Source organism: Aulonocara stuartgranti, assembly GCF_965226115.1.
Source record: "Aulonocara stuartgranti genome assembly, chromosome: 17".
In the NCBI taxonomy this organism is placed as follows: Eukaryota; Metazoa; Chordata; class Actinopteri; order Cichliformes; family Cichlidae; genus Aulonocara; species Aulonocara stuartgranti.
The window spans coordinates 36,339,645-36,361,802 of NC_138953.1; the positions used below are offsets into that span (position 1 = coordinate 36,339,645).

Consider the following 22,158-nt stretch of genomic DNA (forward strand, 5'->3'; position numbering starts at 1 on the left):
TATAAGTCACTTAGATAACTTAAAAATGATATTGTTTTTTTGTTTTGTTTTTGTTTTTTTAGTATTTTATTTGTTCCTGAGTAAATCGGTTTGGCTGAGATTAAAGTTATAGTTTTTACACAGCTGAATAAATGTCAAGCAGAAATGTGAGATGCTGGAGAATATACTCCGGTGTCCCGTTATATTTTAGATAGCAAGGAGTTTATTAAACTTCACCGAAATAATCTGCAAATGTCATTAAAATTTAATAAACTATCATCTTGTCTTTATTTTTAGTTAGCACCTTAAACACTTAAAGCTGTAAGCTAATAATAGTTATATAAGAGCAGATGCTGCTGGTGCAATAAGCTGTACAGTTTTACGTCCAGTGGATGAATGATCTGATTAGTCGACTAATCGCAAAAATAATCGGTGACTAGTCGACTATCAAAATAATAGTTTGTGGCAGCCCTAATGGGAACTTTATTCACATCATAAAGCAATGCCAAATGTCAAAGAAAATATGGCTGACATAAAACGATCAGACTAAATATTCAGTATATAATTCAGTAATGTCCCACCAGCAGACACCAGCTGCTCTGCATAAAAAGTCATAAACAGTATATTGTGGAGTAAAGCACACATTTCTCTCCATTTGCTTGATGCTTTGAGCTTGAAGTAGCTTCTCAGAATAAAGTGTGTATCTAGGGATCTGAGTAATCTTTATTTCTTCAAAAAAAAAAAGCTGTTAAAAACACTCGTACACACCTCAGCAGGTCCTTTAGTATACAAGCATATTCCCCCTCCTCCTGTCCATTTACTTCTCATTGGTCCTCTCTAAGTGATCATCATCATCTGTGCTGTGTAAATGTCTGCGCATTCTCTCTCTAACCCTTTATCTTAAGTAATTCACATTGCCATTTGGAGAAGAGCTCCAGCTTCTGTTGCAATAAAATGTATTCAAATATTAAAATATGCTCAACTTGGAACATTTTCGGTCTGTCTTCACCATTCATTTCCTCAAGGGCCAACGCTCTCTAAAGTGCACCATCCTACTTCTACAAGGACAACAATGTACAAAATGGTGAAAGGGCATCTTTAATGTCAGAACTGAAACAACTTTCTTCTGCAAAACAAAACTAGAAAAAAAACTGTAAAAGTTCTGCTTCTTTTTTTAAAATTGCATTGTAAGAGGTGATAGCTCCAAGAGCAAAATAACCAAGCACTGTGTCAATTTGTCATTTGGGAAAAAAAAAAAAACTTCAATTACCTGTACTGGGCGATAGCTGATAACATCTGCTTCCAGTAGCTGTCACTTCAGCAGGCAAAACTGTGGCAGTCAGCAGCTCAAAATAGGAAACCTTCTCTAACTAGTTACGTTTACACTTTCACTGAACAAACAGTGACCTTGTAGGCTGTCGTTCTGATGAAAGAAAGACATCTATTAAATTAATATTTATATCACATCTGATGTTGGAGATCACAAACACAGACTAGATCTCCCTGAGTACACTGTATATAAACATGTTGTTGTTTTCTACATGTGCTAAGTGGCTAATTGCCAATAAAACACAAGGATTTCCCTAAAAAAAAAAAATGAGATCCAAACTTCTTTATTTCAGATAATTCCATTAAAAATGCTCCAACACCACAAACACAGTCAAGATCTCCAGTGCAGGTACTTAAATTTCCTCATCCTTTGTCAATCCAAGTAGCCTCACCCATCACAACTGAAAAATGTAAAAAATTCTCTAGGATCTAAACCTTTCTTATTCTAAAACAGGAAGCATTTTGAGTTTATGGCAGTTGACTTCTTTTGAAGCGACCCTCAAGTGGTTCCTCCAAGAATTCCGCTTTAAGCTTTTACGTGTTGGACCAGTCTTCTGCTTGGACACTGCACAGTTATACCATGTCATTTTCAACATGAATTGAAACTAGTCATTAAGACCCATTAATAAAGTGTTTAGAAATTATCTACTAATGAGTTTAGTAAGAGTCAATGAAAAACAAGCATAAGGCTCATATTTCATAGACTTCTATATAATCAACCCTATTTCTGGAACTAAAGGATGTGCCCAGTGGTGGCCATTAAAAAGAATGTAAACTTAAGGGTTTTAGTTTTAAAACCAAAAGGTGCATCCATTTTTTTGTTTTCATATAATGTATATGTATATAAAATTCCATAATCCATAAATTCCATATAAATGTGTAAATTGTTCAGTGAAAGCTGCTGTATACAAGCATACAATGAATACTCAGTACAGAGCTAATAGCTGAATTCTTCGTGAATTCCTTGCAAGTGTAAAGCACTTGCTTGCCATTTTGTGCCTGCTATGACAAGTACAGCTTCAAAGCAGAGAATGGTGATGGGGTACACCAGGCCATTCATCTCTGTTGATACAAGGAAGGACTGCCCGGCTCGGCTGCTTCCTGACAGCATGGGGGCACTTTCTCAGTCGGTGATTTTTCCCTTTATGAAAATCTTGTTTTCTTGTTCTGTTGTTCATCCCTCTCTGTCATTCTCCATGTCCTCACTCTTTCTTACTCTTAAGCCTGCCAAGACACTCAGGCTGCTGTTGTCAAATCCTCACCTCCCAGAATTTTAAAACACTCTACCGTTTTCTGTCTCCACGTTGCTTTCTTGTTCTCATATTTCTTCAGAGAAAATCCATACTTAGATATTGGCAGGCAGAATACATTATGGATCCACTGGTCAATCATAGCCTCTGCTCATTAGAAGAGGACCGGTCGAGCTCCTTGCTCCTGTCATGGCCCATCCTGGCCTTAATTAGATAGCTTTTATAGTCGGCAAATGGGAGAGGTGCTACTCCAGAGCAAATGGAAAAGCCAAAAGCAAAGTAATGCTCGGAGAAGGAGACACTATAGACATTCCAGATCAATTTCTTTGATTGAAAAGGGGGATCTTCTAACAGTCCAATACAAAACAACTTAAGTGTGTTTTTTTCCCCTCCCACTGCATCAATAATGTAACAATTGGAACTTTTCAATTTGGATTAACAGGCAGGTGTTAATGAAAGTCGGTGACACGAAGAAAGGGAGGAGTGCTGCGAAGTTGGAGTGGTTAAGAAGTGGAGCCATCACTCCGCATTGCATCATCAAAAGGTAAATAGAGTGTATGGCAGATGAACAAGCACTGCAGTGCCAGACCAAGGCAGATGTGTGACTGAAGACACAAAAACAAAACAAAAAAAAATACAAAAAATACAAACGAGAATGAGCTAAACTGAAAAACAAAGAGAAAGTAGAACAAAAGGAAGATAAACTAACTAAACGAACATATGTGGGGGCATTGTGTGAGTGGTACAGGGTGTAATGTTGGTCTTTTTTTGCTCACCTCATCCTATCACTGTGGGTTTTTGCCCAGTAGCCTACCTACACTGTGGCAGCAATCAAAGAAGACATTCCAGAGAAAGACAGAAAAAGACAATGGCAATAAAATGATGTGAAAACAAGAAAGAGAACACCTCTAAAAGACTTGTTTAGAGGACAGATTATGCAGCTCGAAACAGGTCAAAGTCTTAATTACGCCCCCATCGGTGAACTGACTCACATTTGCAGATACTGGCTGTCACTCAAACTCACTCAAGGCTTTAAACGGTCGAGACGCAGACAAACACATTTGGAGTAAGGATTCGAAAATTCAATCTGATGAAGATTTCAGGGTTTTTAGAGCGAAAACTCTGTGTGCACTAGTGTGAGTGCAAAGGAAAAAGTAGTCCACACTGGCATTTTGCTTCAAGATGATCAAAGTGACTTTTTCAGTGTACTCCACATTCTGTTTACAGCTTTTATTCGTACTAATTAGGCCATCATACCATAATCAAAACTGCCAAACGACCAGCACTGTGCCACTTAAACAGACGGGAGTCATAAACGGACAGAGCTTTTCGGCGTACATTGGATAATGCAGACACATAAAAAACACATACGTTAAGCTGTTGTTACTGCAAAATCCTCGTCGGGAACAGTCACTGGATAAATGCAGCACTCTGCTGCACAACTGAGCCAAAGTACAAACCCAGGTGGTCAGAAAATGTAAGGAGTGCTGTGCAGAATAAATGTCTTCTACAATTATACAATGATTGTGGGACAGACATGAAACAAAATGGGTATCATTTCTGAACTTAAAATTGTTTAACTGATCACAGTTGTGGTCACTGACTTATTTTTTCTGCCCGAAAATGCTTGTGCTAACCACGGTGGCACGGTGGTTAGCACTGGGATTAAACGAGATTCGAACATGCTTACCAGCTGCACTTAGTCTGCGATGTTTAAACTGAAATCTAGCAACCTGTGACACTGTTACTTAACTTATGGCAATATTTTTAAAACCTATCTTTTGAATGGAAGGGCAAGTGAAACATGAAAGATTAGTTAAACATTTCAGCACGTTGATATATTGCTGCAGGAAGTTATGTCTGCCCAGTGGAACATTGAGTTTACATCCCGGACTAGCCCCCAATATATTATGCTCTGAATCAAAGCCAACATTTAATACAAAATAAAACTGAAAAAGAAATAATCAAAGCAAATAAATATGACGGGCAGCATAAAAAAGGGCAGCACGGTGGTTAGCACTGTTGCCGCCCTATGACAGCTGGGATAGGCTCCAGCACCCCCCGCGACCCTGAAAAGGATAAGCGGAAGCGAATGGATGTTTTCTAGAGATTAGTTAACTGAAAAAGTCCACAGGAAACAACACAAAAGCCAACGTTTCTTGAAGATTAAATGTGTATTTGCTCTAATTTTTAAGAAAAAGCAAGCTTTCCTTATAAGTTCATATAAATGTCAATTAATTATTTGTACATAAAATATTGTTAATAATAAATAATACAAAATAATTACAACTTAAGAGAAGGACATTTCTGCCTTCAGCATGAATTCATGACTTCAATTACATGGAAAGGACGGAGAGAGAGAGGGGGGGGAAGGGGTAAAGCAGCATAAAAGAAAACAGAAGAAGAGATGGCAAAAGGAGACGACAGCCAGAGAGTGCAAGAGCACAGACAGCATGAGAGAATCTCACTTTCTACCCCTTCACAAAGGAGCAAAATTAGGCCCACTGCATGAAAGAGCCAAACCTCTCTCTTCTTTGTCTATCCCTCTCCCTCTCTCTGCGTCAGAAAACAAGAGCACCTAACAACAACAACACAGCGCATCAACCCATCATGTAAGATGCCAGCCAGGCACGTTTGAAGGTTTGTTGGCTGTGTATGTTATTCAAGGCTCATCAGTGCATGGAGATACACAGGAACAAAGCATGGGGTGATGCTTTGAAGATCTGACAACAGTCTGAATTGCCCAAAGAGAAGAGGAGAGAGGAAAAACATGCAGAAAGAAGTAGGGATAGAGGAATAAAGAAGAAGAAAATGACAGCAAAAGAGAAGGTAGAGGAAACAAACAAAAAACAGGTGAAAAACTTTATAAAGAACAGTGGAAAAAGTAAAAGAGAAGAGAGGCTACGTCAAAGAAAGTAGCTCATTTGCATAACATCATTGGCACAAGCCGTAAGAAGGGATGGCAAATATGTAGATGCAGTTTCATAGTGAGTTCTTCTAAAAAATTCTTATTTGTGAGATATCTCAACTGTTTTCAGCTTCAATATAGCAATAAAGCTTTATCTTAATGACGCTTATGCTTTATAGATATGTGACTTCAACGTCCGTGTCATTTTGGAGGTTGTAGTAAAAGCACCAGACGCACTCCAGCACTGGAAGTTGTTATATTGTTGTTACATTTGTTAAAAATGGTGCTTCTAGCAGATTTTAAAATGACAGTAAATTTGCTGTGTGTAGTGTTGTGTCGAAAGTAGTACACAGAAGCAATTGGGTCCAACCTCTTAAGGCTCCCAGCAGGGTCACAGTGTGCATGGTGTGTGACTTACTGTGGTTTCAACAGTAGCTCTATGTTGCATAGCTTCAAAGATGAGCCAAAACATAGCACAGAGAACTTAAACTAACCTATTTTTGTGGGATGTATGGATTCTAGGAAGCAGCAAGAACTGCACACATAAGGGGAAGGATTTCTCTTTGTAGGAGTCTCTCGACAAACTAGTACGTAGAGCTTATTATAAATGTAAAACAAACAAGAACACAAAAGAAAAGGAGGTAAAATGTTTTTTTAAAAATTGGTCACGTTTCTCAATAAAGAAAAAAAACAACTCAAAACTCTCAGCAGGTGGTTGAAGGTGGCTTATCCTCTTTTTTCTTTCCTCTCCCATGTTCTGTTCACCTGATGTGTGTGCAAAACATCTGTTTTAAATTCAGAATGTTCAGCTTGAATAAAAAGAGCTGCAGAATGAGGAAGAAAGGTGACTTAAGTAATTTTGAAATACTCACACCAAACCACCTGGCACCAACAGCCATGCCGTTCAGAAACTGATTATCTAAAGGGATTTTCCCAAAGAATCATCAATTGAATTTATACAGAGAATGTTCCAACAAAGAGAGCGAGCAGCAATTCTTCGGGCCTTGTCCATGTCAGAGGACAATGGCCAGATTGCTTTAAACTGACACGAAGGCAACAGTGAGCATCTCTGCATGCACAACACAGAAGACCACACCACAGGCTGAGGATTACAGTTCATGTAGGCTCACCAAAATTTGACAACAAATGATTGGAAAAATGCTTCTATCCTAATGATTCTTGTTTTCTCCTGCAAAATTCAGATGGTAGCGACAATATTTGATGTAAACAACATGAAAGCATGGATCAATCATGCCTTGTATTAATTGTTCAGGCTGATAGTCATATTTCATTGGCACATTGTAGATCCCTTAGTCCCAGCTCTCAACGCCACAGAGCTTAGTCTAGCCTGAGTACTGAGTGACGATCGTGTGCATCCCTTTATGAACACAGTGTACCCATCATCTAATGGCTGCTGCCAAAAGGATAAAACACCATGTCAAAAAGCTCAAATGATCTCAAACTGCTTTCTTGATCATTACAATGAGTTCACTGTACTCAAGTGGTCTCCTCAGTCACCAGATCTCAATCCAACAGAACATCTTTGGGATGTGGTGGCATAGCAGGTTTGCCAATATGGACCCAAAATGTTTCGAGCAGGGGTGCAAGCCAGAAATGGCGAGCTTTATCTAATAAAGTGGTTGGTTGGTAAATTGCAGAAAATGAATGGGAAATGTAAAATAAAGCATCATTCCTCGTGAATACTGTCAAATGCTCTAAATGTAGATGGATTTTCTTGAATTCACTCATAATTAATCTCACAAAAATCATGTTGCAACTCTAATCGATTCATTTAACATCGCCACATTCAACATAAAGAAGGTACGAGCAACATATTTCTGCAACCCAAGGAGGAGCTCACTTGATGAAAGGAACCCTCCATGATGGTGATATCAAAGATCTTATACTGTAAACTGTAAATTATGCTGTCTATAGCAGATTTCAGGTTAACCAAATACTTTTAAAACACAGTAAATCTGTGACCACTACAAGGTAATATGTGGAGCTTCTCTCTCGTCCAGAGGGAGTGCATGCTGCAGGATTTCCTCTCAGCAAAGGAAGTGCATTCAGGATCGGAAAATCCAAATTAAAGAGATTTTTGAGCACTCTTCCTGGGGAGAAATGTCCCCCTGACTACAGCTGAAAGGAAGCAATTTTAGTATCCACTATAGGAGCAGGGTTCAGCCTTCAGAGTAAAATCTAATCGGATATGGAAAGTTCTCTGTCTGAAGAAGAGATGGAAAACAGGAAAAAAATATCACCTCTGCAGCAACCTCCCTTGATACATTTCATTACGCTCAGGCAAGCACCAAGCTTAATTCCACTTAGTTCGAATTTGCCTGTTTAGGCATAATCATTGCAGTCTTTTAGTGTCTCTGCTGAAACTGCAGGAAAAAAAAAAAGTGTTTCTTAGGATGTTAACAAGGTCGTCGTACATATAAAAACATTCTCTTTTCAGAATGTTTTTTTCTTTCTGAAAATATAAGGCTATTAAACCTGCCTCATTATCATGTAAGATTAAAACGACAGGTAAAATTACAATATGATGGACATTTTAAGACCCTTTCCATCAAAATAACAACAAGAACGTCTGCAGTGCTGGTGGGAAGTAAACTGTTGTTGTATATTATGTTAGCTTCCCTGTAACATATCAGTAAGTATTGTTTTACAACTGTAGCTGCCAACACTTTCTTGCTATTTAACAATAACTTGTTAAATTGCAAGGGCTGCACGGTGGTTAGCACTGTTGCCGCACAGCAAGAAGGTCCTGAGTTCAATTCCACCATCAGGCCGGGGTCTTTCTCTCCCCCGGGTACTCCGGCTTCCTCCCACAGTCCAAAGACATGCAGTTTGTGAGGATAATCCAAATTGCCCATAGGTGTGAATTTGCACGTGAATGTGAGCGCGAATGGTTGTCTGTCTCTGTGTGTTAGCCCTGTGACAGACTGGCAACCTGTCCAGGGTGTACCCCGGGCAGCATAAAAAAGGGCAGCACGGTGGTTAGCACTGTTGCCGCCCTATGACAGCTGGGATAGGCTCCAGCACCCCCCGCAACCCCCCGCAACCCTGAAAAGGATGAGCAGAAGCGAATGGATGGATTGTTAAATTGTTGCCTACCCCTCACCCAAACCCACAGGATGGTCCTGCTGGGGCTTTTTCCTGTTAAAAGGGAGATTTTCCTTCCCAATGTCTCCAAGTCCTCCAAGTCCTAATGGCTCTAATTGTCAAGGATTTATCCTTGCAGGGTCTTTACCTTACAATATAATGCGCCTATATGCAACTCTGGTTATGAATTGGTGCTATATAAATAAAGATGATTTGAGTTAAATTCACAGTGTACATACAGTGCAGCAAAGGAAAAAATGCTACAAAAAATAATATGCAAGAAGTTCCATCTGGTCATATTTTCAAGTAGTTCAAACATTTAAAAAATAAATCAATAAATAAAAAATAAAATTATATCGCACCTATACCGGCAATGAAATTTCTTGCAACTGCTTTCCCCCTTCTCATGTTGAGGATCTGAAGCAGTGTTTATACTGTCAGAAGAGTTAAGTGTGAAAGGAAAATAAAGCATTCATCTACACAAATGTGGCACAACTTAAACGCTCACAGCAGGAGGGCCCTGGGAAAAACAGCGCGGTGTGCACACACACACATATACACGCCTACACGTGTCATGCTCTCTCACACACATACTGTACAGTCTAATTCCTAAGTGTTAACCAGAATGCTTTGATAGATGGAGCTTAAAAGCACATTCGAAACACAAACTGTAACCAAGTGTGTGTCTGGATGAAAGCAGAAAAGAAAGAGGGATTGAAAAGAGGGGCGAGAAGAGGGCACACAGGTGCAGGAGGAGCTCTTTGGACACAGAGTTGTGAAAAGAGAAACGGTCTCAAGGGTCCCGGGGTTGATTTCCTGTGACCTGTGGTGATGAACCGGCGAGTAACCCCTGAGTCTCGCCAGCTACAAAAGGTGCCACTCTGCACTGTGGAGAGTGGCACTTTCAGCAGAGGGGTAGCAGAAAGAGATGAGTGATCCTTACTTCAAAAGGATATCACACAAAAGATTAGGGAGTTTTAAAGTGAAAGTTGAAAAAAACAAAGGGGGGGGGGGGGGGGGGGGGGGGGTTGCCACTCACCAATATATTCAAAGACGAAAACGACGAAGAATGGTGTGACCAGGTCGTTGATGCCTTGCACGTAGCCGCTAGCGGGATGCCGGATGGCCCAGATAAACAGGATCCGTTCAAAAATCTTAAGACATACAAACATACACAGAGACAGAGTACCAACGCCATGAAAAGAGAAGAAAAAAATTCAATCCAACACTCTAATAACAACATAGTCGTAGAAATTTTTAACACAATGATTGACAACATTTCAGACATTAAGCTGGTTGGAATTAGAGATTTAAATCATTAAAGGATACATGTCAGAAAGCGAGTGAGGTGTGGAAAAAAAGCATAGGAATCATTTCAGGCGTGCTAAGCTGGTAAAGAAGAAAAGCTGGGCTCATGTCATGGGAAGCAGGTTTCAACTCTGCCACATTAGCTGATCATCTACTTGGAATACTGTTTAAACCCATCTCTTGAAAAACTAAAGGTAGCTTGGGGACTTTTGATCACTTGTAACATATTTTTTTCCTTTTTTAAGAGGGCTTTGTTTGGTTTCTTTTACAAAAGCATAATCCAGCAGATCTACAGGCGGTCATGCACATACACTCCATATTAATTATGGATGTAGCATCCAGTTCTGAAAAGTGAATCAGACTCATAATTGTCAACCTAAATTCTTTCCAATGCCCAGCAAAAGGGGCGTGGGGTGGGGGGGCTGACACGTTCCTGATGAGTTTATGATCTGGATCATTAGTTTCTAGTCTCATCTGATACAAAACGATGTTCATTTTGTAGCTAATGGTCCAATTTAGAAAAAGACAATAACGCGATGGCTGCTTTAAGACGCATTCAGTTCAATTCAATTTTATTTATACAGCGCCAAATCACAACAACAGTCGCTTCAAGGCACTTTATATCGCAAGGTAGACCTACAATAACACATACAGAGAAAATCCCATCATATGACCTCCTATGAGCAGCACTTTGGCGACAGTGGGAAGGGAAAACTCCCTTTTAACAGGAAGAAACCTCCAGCAGAACAAGGTTCAGAGCGGGGTGGAACCCAGCAGATTACTGTCATCTGTTTTTCAGTCACATCCGCCCCTCCCTCGTTCAGGTGCACTGAAAGTCACTCAACCTCAGCTGTCAGCTGGTCAGTTTTTGGCTAAATGATTTGATTTTATTTAGAAAGAGGGACAATACATATTAATGAACATTTTAACAAATGTAAATATGCCAGATTGTAGCCTTGGGCTAATTTCCATCTGCAGTGTTTGGCTTAAGGCCCCAGTTATTTTGTTTGCAACCTAAGTAGCAAAGGGACAAAAGATGCACCTCATTAGCCAAGCTAGTTAGATAGCACTATAGTCAGCTGACACAGTCACATAGTTTAACGTAGAGCTTGAGCGATACTGAATTTTTGAGGCCGATACCAATAACAATACTTGGAGATGTCCACCTGAATCTGCTTAGATCAATTGGTTATGTTTTTGGCAATTGAAAAACAAACGTGTTGTCAACAGTGAAAACACCAACACTGCTTTGGCGAACAAACTATGTGACATCAAAACTCATAAAATGGCAATAGGATGTTTCTACCGCCTCTTCTCTACTGCCAATGCCGATACATCTACAATTAGCAATTATATAATATCGGCCTGCCAATACATCCACAGTTAATATGAACCATTTCTTTGGCTCTCCATCATCACTGAGCAACACCTCAGTCTTTAGCTCCTCAGCTGTATTTCTTGTTCTTAAAAAAAAAAACTCACTTTGAACTTTGTTCTCTGATTCTGGTGTTGGTCTCCTCCCTCCTCACTTTGTCTCTGTCTCTTCCTCTTCCCCTTTGAGTCAGTCTCCTCCATCTCCTTCTCTTTCCCTTCTTTTCAACATTTTTTTTTGCAAGGCAAACACTTCCATCTTTGTTATGGGTGGCTGTTTAATACTGTCAGCCCCAGTGAATTAGAAGAGGCTTGATGTTTAGCTTGGTTTTTTTCTGTTGTGCAAATGGATTTCCCTCCAAAATACGAAGACAGAAACACATTTTTCTTACACCTTGATGTACCGCACCCATCAAGCCCTTATGTTTTGGTGACCATGTCAGGTTTCTGTCACTTTCTAAATAACCTCATACCTCATTGTTTTATGGTATATAACATGGTCATGGTAATGGGTTTTTTGTTTGTGTTTTTACTGGGAAGTGTCTCCACAAAACCCTCGCCTTTTTATTTAAAGTAATTCCATCATTGCTAAGACAGTGGAAGAGAATGGTAAGCTCTCCCTGGCTTTCTCCTCCACACCTCACACCACCTCTTTCCCTATCAAAGCTGCATCCATCAAACACAGGAGAGGTGCTGGTGAGAGCAAGGGGAGTGGGTAATGGGACTTTCATGCAGCCTCAAAAGCCGACATGCATATTTCACATTGGCAACCGCTTTGAGTGAACTCATGCACACAAAAACTACCCGGTCCGCAGCAGTTTTACTGTGAGGACAAAGACTCTAAACTCTGTATGTTTGTCCGTGGCATCATTTGTATATGAAAGCGAGAGAAAACGCAGCTGCAACTGAATATTTTCTCCAGGAGAAGATAACATTAACTTCATTTGGAGAAGTCCAGTTTAACTTCAGATTCTCCTAATAATAGAGGCTTTTTTTTTTGGGGGGGGGGGGGGGGGGGGGTGTCACAAAATCAGCTTTTCTGTCTCCTTTGTCAAAAAACTATTGTTCAATTCCATTAGCTCCAGTCCCCCAAGACCCAGATAAGGATAATCTCCAGAGATAAAAAAGAAATTGTTACAAGAAAGGTGTCAACTCAAGAAAATGTTCATTGGTGTCTTGTCCAGATCTTGGGGGAAAAGGGCTGTCCCACATTCAAAACATTAGTCTATTAAATATCCTACAATAACTATACGAGTCGCTTACATCATACCTATTTGTTATGCAAAGACTAAAATTAAAAAAGCTTGTGGTATAAGGCTCATACTGTGCTGAGTGATAAATCCTGCTCTTTTAGCCTATAATCACAAATTGTATGCAAAACACAACACATTTGAATCTTGTAATTGCTGATTATCAACATCTCCTGAAGACAATATTGTACTCGAAAACAAGAAAAACTCCAACGCTTTAGATACCACTTAGGAAATCACTGCAGAATTGCTTCAATATCCCTCTCTCCCTGAAATGGAACAGACTGTTGACTGCCTTCCATCTTGACTAAATCTCCGGAGCCCCAGAGACAAACAAGTGAATGAAATGAAGCAGAGGTGATTTTCAGGTGGCACCGCAGCAAGTATAACCATATAAAAAAAAAAAAAGGGAGGGGGGCCTTGGGAGTCTGTTGCATACCAAAATATATGAGGAGCACACTGCTTGAATATTTCAGTGTATGCTGGTGGCTTTTATTTAGCACGTAAGCGGGAAGAGCTGATGTGTGGGGATGAGAGTGAGAAAAACATGGGATCTGGGAGAGGGGAAATGGAGGTAAAAGGAAAAATACAAACATCAGATGAAGTAATAGTGCATACTGTAGATAAGATACTTGGTAGAAAACAAGCACCCAGCCTCCTCCTTGTCTGATCTCATTTCCACGCTAAGCTCCCTGCTTACAGCCTCGACATGTATCCTGTACAAAACAGGGGCAATGGGAGGTGGCACTGCCTGGGGCAACGTGCGTATGTATTCAAGTGTTTGCACATATTATAGGTCTGTGCACTCCTGAATGACAGCAACCCTCATCATTTTCTTTCACTTACAGGTACAAGAGAAAGTTTGGAATTAACATAAGTCTTCATGTAAGTCACAGCAGTCTGACTAAACAAAATACACAATCTTATTTTTGCATTAGCAGTCACGTGCAGTGGAGGCCAGATAGGAGCAGCACCTCGTGCAACCTCTTTCAGCAGTAAACAAATGCAACAGGAGGCTTTTAGAAACGCTTTTTCCTGCAGGAGTGTTTCAGTGCATCCATCTTTCTTTGGATAACTGAGCAGCCTTCTTGATTTGACCATTCCAAGATATTACCTTTCTTCTTTTCTAAGTTTAATCTACTTATCTACTAAGTAAAGCCTGAAAAAATTCTGAATTCATTATTCCCCTACTGACTGCAAAGCATCCAGATCTCGAGGCAGGACAGCAGACCCAACCCATGATGCTCCCTCCACCATGTTTCACTGTGTGGATAAAAGTTTTGGTATTGGTGTGAAATATTTTGACTTATTTTTGGCGTTTTGTTTTATTTTTTAACACAACATTGCACATTGTGGCATAAGATCATTGTTCTACGTCTGTCCTATAGGTATGAAGAAGTTAATTACCTCTCAAAATTTGTTTAGCACCAGACTTCAGATATGTGAAAAAGTGAAAATACACTCTTTGTAAGCATTCTGGCATCAGTCACCATGATAATTAAAGCAAAGCTATTTGGCTGAGGTAGAGAAAAATGAGGCATAACCATTGGGGAATTTGGGATTTTAAACGTTTTACGGACATAAGTAACCATAAGTTGCTAAAGTATATTATTGGCATGATTACTGTTTTTACTACACATATGAATAAAATGGTAAAAAGTTAATTAACCATATGAGTGTTGATGTTGCATGGTTTATCCACCAGAGGGCACTCTGCAATTTCCCTGTTGGCAACATCCCTGTTAAGAACGCCACAATTATAACAACCAGATGATCACCGCACTGTCGGGTAGATTGTAAATGAGGAAATAAGAAACTACTCTTAACAAATGTTAGGAAAATCTGCTTATGTTTGTGTCTGAAAGAATGAATGTATCGGCTGAGATATCGGACTTTTAAATCAAAATATCAATCCTATCAGTTGGATTGATACAACAACAACAAAAAACAAAAACAAAAAACAACCTACACATGACACGATTTCTTTTCTCGTAACCTTGTATGTTATTCTGCTGATAACTGTCCCTTTATGTTCCCCAGCTATAGCAACAGTTGAGTTTAGCGTGTTACAAAAATATTATGACCTCAGCAGTGTAGTCATACGAGGTGCTGAAATGCAGAAAACAGAGTTTCAAACACTTAAATACATACTAAGACTTATTTTTAACAAAAGTCAAGACATTACTAGACTCTTTAATGACCTGCGGCCAACTTGACTCTTGTGAAACATCAAGTGGTCTTTTGCAAAATAAAAATAAATAAATAATAATAATAAACATTGTGACCCATCATTTCTTTCTTGAAGATCCGTGTTTTCCTTTGTGCTACTTTTCCATGAACACATTCTTATTGGGTGGGTTTTTGTTTAAGTGGACACGTGAACAAAGGTTTTAGTAACTTAGAGATTTCTGCTTGCATTTTGCTGTTAACTTTGGATCCTTATGTTTTCTTTAAATTTACAGACTTTGTTCTTGGTGTGATTCCAAGCTTTAGGACAGAGGTTCTGTTAATTTTTTCTAGTCTGCATTGTGATTGATTACTTCATATGTTCAATGAAGATCAACCATATTTTCACCTAAATGCAAAAATTCCACTATGTTGTATGGATGTCTGAGTGTGTATGTGCGTGCTTCCTCGCACCTTTGTGCAGGTAAACACACAAAGCAGCTCGGAGCCCTGGGCACCTCATTAGCCTCCACCTCATTATGGAGTTTTCTATCTGTGTTTTCACTTCTCTGCTTCTCAGGCCAGTGGTTCTACTCATGACAGGCCATCCCTGAAGCACTAGAATAATAAGATAAGCTTAACCCAATATAAATGAATGGAATCAGGTTAATGTCCATGTTAAGTTGCACTGGGATGCTGCACTGATAGTCCCTCAGACCAGTGGAGTAACTTCTTACAAGAATTTCATAGCTAAAAGACCACTAACCATACTTACATTATTTCAAGTTATTCTGTAACTTACAATGAGTAGATAGTTAAAGGTTTCAAGCCATAACCTGGCTTATAGTTTCTCACACAGCCCTGACCCTGTTCTGGCTTTACACTTCATGTTTATTGAAGTGTGACATTCTGAAGGGAGACAACAAATCAATCAGATTTTAAATGTCTTCATTGATATAACTATTAAATTACATGTGAAATCACTATTGTCAAGAAAAACCACTGATTTGTGGTTACGACAACTTTGTCACTTTGTGTAACTTATGGGTTTAACACATTACTTCTGAGCCAACTAAATCATCTGCACACATTTAATACAAATGACCTAGTAAGCCAAAAATCTAGTAATTAAAACTGTATTTTTTTAAGGTAAAATCAGTATTGATTATTGTAGGTTCTTCGGAAGCATCTCAAGGTGACTATTGCTGTGATTTGTGGCTATATGAACATAACTCAATTGAAGTGAATTGAACTAATAGAGTGTAATGACAGGTTGGAAAAGTTGTTTTTTTTAATGAACATTACAAAAAACATCCAATACACAGTATATGTAGACTTAAAGTGATACTGATTCATATTAAGTAGCTACAATCTGCATTTACCCATCAACAGAGAAACTGAGCAAACCCGATCTGAGTGAAATCAGCTGATATTAATTTTATACGTATGATAAAAGCGCAGCAGCTCTGTGTGAGAAACAAATGCCTTTAAAGTATTGTTTATGCATTTCTACTGATCACCATGAGAAAAAAGGTGCTTATGAGTTTTCCTAGCTTTTAACCATATTGTCCAATGTGCACAACTGTGACTAATAGTTCAATGTTTCAAACATAATGCTCAAGATGTTTTGAAGAAAATGACTTCTTATATCGGCCATAACAGAGCACCCAACTGTAATAAGAAATGCTTCAGTAGAACTAACGAAGCACAACAAAAAGATATGAAACTGCCAACCATGCAGAGTGAAAGTTAAAAGGGATCTAATCCCATGCATGTAATTATTAAAATCATGTGTGTTCTTCGCTTGAGCAGCTGTGTATGTGCCCCATGCCAAATCATGCAGTGCTTAAGCAAGGGTCTTCCCATTTTACACTCGCAGGCAGATAGAAAAACATTAAATAAAGTAAGTAAATAAATCAAGATACTGAGACTTGAGTTGAGACGGTATTTTTACTCTAACACTCAACTACTCTTCACAGTTTGTGCCCCATTTTTTCGACCTATATCGTTTTAACTATTGTCATGTTTTTCCCCTCTTTGTAAGCCATCTCACATGTTCTGTCTTTAAGGTGTCCAACATCATCAGTGCCTCTAATTCCAGGACCACATCTGCCTAAAAGCAGAAAAGGGAAAACCCTGCTAGGTGAGGTGGTGTGTGTGCAGCTGGAGGGGTCTCACCTCTTGAACAGAAGCTTGTTGAAAGAGAGGAATAAGAGGATTAGTTCTCGGTATGTCAATGTGAATCTGCAGAGAGAAGGAGAGAAAAAAAAAAGACAAACACTGAAGCAACGGGCAGGTTAGCACAGATTTGGCCATTACAGACAGTGACAGGAACGGATAGCGAGAGGAACAGTTAGTGGATTGGTGTCTTTGATTGAAGTCGGACTGGGGTTTCAGTTTTCTGAAATGGATAGCAGCTGTGGTCTTGAATGCAGCACTGCATATGAGCGCCCTTGCATGCTGAGATGCCTCTACGATAATATGTGCTTGCATCAATGCGTGTGTGTGTGCGTTTATGCATGTACGAGACCACATTTACACCATTTCAGAGTGTCTACCCCGCAGACGACCGATACGACAGGCGGACAGATTCATCAGAAGGGAGCCAGGCGGATGCAGGGCGGCAGCTGGAGACAAGCCAACTGAAATAGCCCGGTCTGTTTGTAAGAGTGCGCGGCTGGTTACGGGACTGGGCATTGGGTCCACATCCAGTCCACCTTACCTCTGTCACCTTTGGCTGCAGCACCAAAGATTCAGGACTCATCCTAGGAATGTCTATGTGGATCTGACAGCAACATGGGAGAGAATGTGTTAGACACACACGGACACACACACATAAACACAAACACACACAATATAAACGTCCTCCACATGTACTGCATTTTCAGACTTTTTCAGGCGTTATAAAGAAATGACAAATGACATAAAGTGGAGTTATTACACTCACACCCAGTTCTATATTATATGTTGGAATGTATAGGGTAGCTTTGCATGATTACTTATAATCCTTATTTGTCTTATAGTGTATCAGTTCATCCACTGTTTTCAACAAGCCACTCTAGCTAGTGGCTGCCCCTCACAAACAGAAGGTTTGAGCAAAAGATGGGTGGGGCCTCAGACGCCAAATAATTTACACATCTTCTGTCTTGATAGCATACATAGTCAAGAGCAGTAATAAGAAGAATTTTGAGCATTTGGCTCACAGGGATGACTTCCACATATAGTGATGTTTCTACATCGAGCGAGGACGTTTTTAGAGGTCTGGCTTGTCTCTTTGTTGGTGCGTTTCCAGAATTACTTAATGTAATAAACAGATTTGCATTAAAAATATCTAATGTGGAGCGCGGCCCATCTTAGAAATGGTTAATATTTTGATGCATGCGTCCCTCTGCAACAAAGCCACACTACTAACCACAGAGCCACCAAAACTTACTACAAACCAATACTAAATCCTCCTGGATTTAATGACTGAGTTGAAACAAGGTATGGAAGGAAGCTTTGGTCATGTTTAATATGAGCGTGCACCATTTTCATAGAATATATGACAGAAAATAAGCTAAAAGTATTCAAGGCCACTTTAAAATGGGAAGTTGTGGTATTTCCCATGAAGCAGGACGAGGTGGTATCTTTGAGAATATAATAATTCTCTATGTAAGTTCCAGTAGCATTCAGCTCACTGTTTTAAAATTGTATTTTGACATTTGACATTTTGTAATTGATAAGGCCATCGTAAATGAAGGGTCGGTATTTTCATCCTCTAGTGGTCCAAATATTTTTAATGCATCAGAAATAAACCAACAAAATGCCATCTCCACACAACACTCTTCTCTGCTTGCTTGAAAAATAACAAAAAAAGACCAAAGCTAGATTTTTTTTAGATCACTTTCTCCTGGGGAAGAATGAAACTGCTGCAGTACATCAAAAGGGTTTGCAGTTCAAGCTGGGACATCCGTATGCACACACACACACACACACACACACACACACACACACACACACAGAGTGTGGGCAAGTTACAAGGAACATAAACAAAAATATAAAAGAGACAAAAGAACAACCTCGAAACAGACGGACATTCAGAATGGATGATGGACACACAAACACAAGGATGACATGTAACAGAAATGAGCGGAGCCCTGTGTGATATCACTTAAAATTAATGACATACTTGAACAGTAGACCCACTTTCTCTTTACAAAATAAAGACTACACAGACTTACTATATTAATAATTGCAGGCCACAGAGTAGAAACTCAGTGAAGCAAATGAACCTCCTAGTGTTCCTTCTTCTTGTGCTTTTGGCAGCGTGATTTGGATCGCCATCATGCTGCAGTATTGCTCATGTTGTCAGCCAGTATTTTGTTAAATTCACAGGCATTGATGGTCCCATCTATAAATGTCATCTCCCTTTTGCACTCAACTAGCTCCAAATCATCACACCCCTGCGCTCTCTGTGCTTCACTGTCGGGACTATGCATTCACTGTAGTGGTCCTGCTGAACCGCGCGCGAGCCAAAATAAATTTCCTCTTTGTGCTTCTTTTTTAAAGTCTACACCGGGTTTTTTTCTTTTCTTTTTTAAGTTGTTCGAACAGGCTGACATTACAAACTGTCCTTTACACTGTCTGAGCTACCACAGAAACACTCTTTCCATGGATAAACCCTGAGCCAAATCTGAAGTACTTGCCCAAACTTAAGGTCCGAGCCCCTTTGCAGCTATGTATCTTAACCCACATTCGGTGCTCAAATTCTGGCCTGCCTACATGCAAATACATCTGCACAGTGATGCGGTGCCCACCTCATAACAGACTGTTGAAAACCTTTAGAAATATTTCAAAAAACAAATTAAATATGGATAATTAAATATGATGTCTTTTCCTATGCCCGATACTTTCAGTGGCTGTCTTATTTCTGCAAAGTTTACCGACTGCGGTTTATTGCAGTATTTTGCTACATTAAACACTAACAGCTGGGAAACTTGCAGATGTTTTGTTGAAGCCTTTATGTGGACCAAATTGAATGTAAGACAGACTTTTGGGATATACAACATTACGTGGGATGTTATTTTGTGGATTAAATTAAACCATGTCATTAAACTGCATATGCCTGACCCTTGGTGTGATCCCCATTTCCTGGCGTGAACCTTAGTAAAATTGAGTCTGACACTCGTGCTATACCTTTTGATTACTTCTGCAGCCGTCTCATTTCGACTCATTTATGGTTGGTCACTGATATTCCTGTATGCTTAACATGTGGGAGAATTCTTACAATAAATGCATTTCTAGCTCCTCGGGCAGTTCTTCTCCGCGTGGAGCTATGATGCAGACACGGAGATTCAACATGAAGAAAGTTCTTGATCACTTCAGTTTATTTTAAGTCTTTGCTTTTTAGCAAAACTGTGATTAACATGGGTATTTAATTTTGCTGAACTGAGTTTCTACTTTGGGGGTCTTTCTGTTCACTGTATTGTTTTTAAAGTCTTTGTTTTCGACTCTTCATAAGAGGAAATGATCTACTTAAAAAATGCAGCTATTTAGAGATCGCACAGTTTCAAATGATGTCAAATGAACACGTCTGTGCAACAGAGAATATGCATTCTCATCTCAAACACTGCACTTTACACACTGTGCATATAGCACCACTTTGTTTTCTATTACATACAGTAAGCTACTTTTTATCTCATTTTATTTTACTTCTGTACTTATTTCATCCAGTCTTATTTACAGTAAGCAAAACCGCACAGGGGCGTCTTCCGATCTGTTGAGTACTGTATGTAAACACACATACAACCACGTAAATATGTATAAACAAAAAAAAAAAAATCAAAAAAGAAAAGAAAGAAAAATACAGAAACCCAATACAAACCCACCATCCTGAGCAACATGAATGCCAAAGTAACATATGTACAAACACACATAATCAGGCACACAGCAAAAATAAATAAACAAACTAGAAATCACTAAAGCACAAGTAGAATCTGGCAGAAAAAGGAGGCTTCAAGACACAATCCAAACAATCATCAAAACAAAGTATGCCAGCTCCCTGGCACGGTGCAGAGGAGATCAATGGGAAATTGGACGGAATGTGAGAAATGTGTGTTTTTGCTATCGACAGTTCAGTTTGATGTTCCTTATCGGCTCAAAATGAATGGGAAGTAGTCGAGTGTAAGAACGAGGGGATCGTGTGTGTGTGTGTGTGTGTGTGTGTGTGTGTGTGTGTGTGTGTGGGTGGTGGTGGTGGTGGGGGGTAAAAACGGATATTTTCAGAACCAAACAGAATACTGTTAATTTCAGTATCTCTCTGAAGCCGCTCGTCTCTGGTCTGTGACACAGACACACACAGACGAACAAACAATCAGACGAGTACATGAGGGAGAAGGACGAGAGAACAAAGGAACACAAGCAAGGGGGGGAAAAAAATGCAATAAAGATCACATTTTTGCCAAATAACTAGTGGCAGTAATCCTGACTGCAGGGCCAAATTCTGTAAAAAGGCACTCTTTACACACACACACACACACACACACACACACACATATATACAAACAAACAAACGCTTACACTGTTTGTGTCCTAAATTCATGCTGAGCTAATACATTGGCAACGGGAGGATGCTCTTGTAATTAGAAAGAGTCTTTCTGGAGACTTTCATTCATTCTGTCACTCAAGTTGGGGGATTCAGAAAACTATAGGCATACGAGATGTGTGGGCTCGTGTATATGCATGTACCTGTCTGTATGTGTCTTGATGATGCTCATCATTGCGAGAGTCGTAGTATTGCTGGATGAAGCCGAAATATTCTTGCCTCTTCCTCTGTAGAACGCTTTCCCTCCTCTCTGCGTTGGCTGGCAGGTAACCCTGATAGACAGAGAGTGAGAAACATACAACATCACCCATTTAAACGTTGATGCAAGTCACACTGTAGATTTGATTTTTCCATTTATCTTCTCAGTTCTTCATATATTCTTGTTTTTGGATCCGACTCAATTCAGTAAGAGTTCAGTTTTGAAGTAAAGTTACAGCTGAAAAAAAATGCTGTATTTTAATTCACTTTCTTGCAGACAGCTCAAAGAGAAGATTGATACTACTTTCATGCCTGTGTATTATTGATGAAGCTGAGGCCTGGAGCTGGTTAGCTTAGCTTGAAAAGAACCTATTTGGCTCATTTTCAACTCCAAACTTTTAACTTTGACTTGACTTGAGTGGCTTTGCATAATTCACACTTCAAGATAATCCCAATTTTTCTTATTCTGGGCTTCGGTTCAGCTACCTTTTAGAGCTGCTCTCGCTTTGAGTCATGTTCTTCTCATTGGCTGTCACTCACAAACAGTAGGTTTGAACAGCAGGTTGGCGGGCCTGTTGTACAGCAAGGATAGTCTATGCCTGAGAACATATATTACAGATATCAACTGTTTATTAACGCATAAAGATCCAGGAGTAGAAAAACAACCCATGTGACAGTACGCTTTATTAGGTACACCAGCTCAAATGCTCA

General features: G+C 39.5%; 2 protein-coding genes across 4 annotated transcripts in view; both read right to left on the reverse strand.

Annotated features, from left to right (window-relative positions):
* gramd4a (GRAM domain containing 4a) overlaps positions 1-22,158 on the reverse strand; it is a 471,921-nt gene that overhangs the window by 229,365 nt on the left and 220,398 nt on the right. The window lies entirely within an intron of this gene.
* tbc1d22a (TBC1 domain family, member 22a) overlaps positions 1-22,158 on the reverse strand; it is a 163,629-nt gene that overhangs the window by 87,428 nt on the left and 54,043 nt on the right. For 2 of the 3 annotated variants that reach the window (XR_014272295.1, XM_082510800.1), the window contains exons 7-9: positions 21,393-21,521; positions 16,845-16,910; positions 9,611-9,725 (exon numbers count right to left, since the gene is read on the reverse strand). Coding sequence is in view for 2 of the 3 variants with exons in the window: in XM_082510800.1 (XP_082366926.1) it covers positions 9,611-9,725; positions 16,845-16,910; positions 21,393-21,521 (310 nt within the window). In the remaining variant the exon portion in view is untranslated. Of the gene's footprint in view, positions 1-9,610; positions 9,726-16,844; positions 16,911-17,388; positions 17,452-21,392; positions 21,522-22,158 lie in introns of all 3 variants that reach the window. The other variant, XM_082510801.1, reaches the window with a different exon arrangement.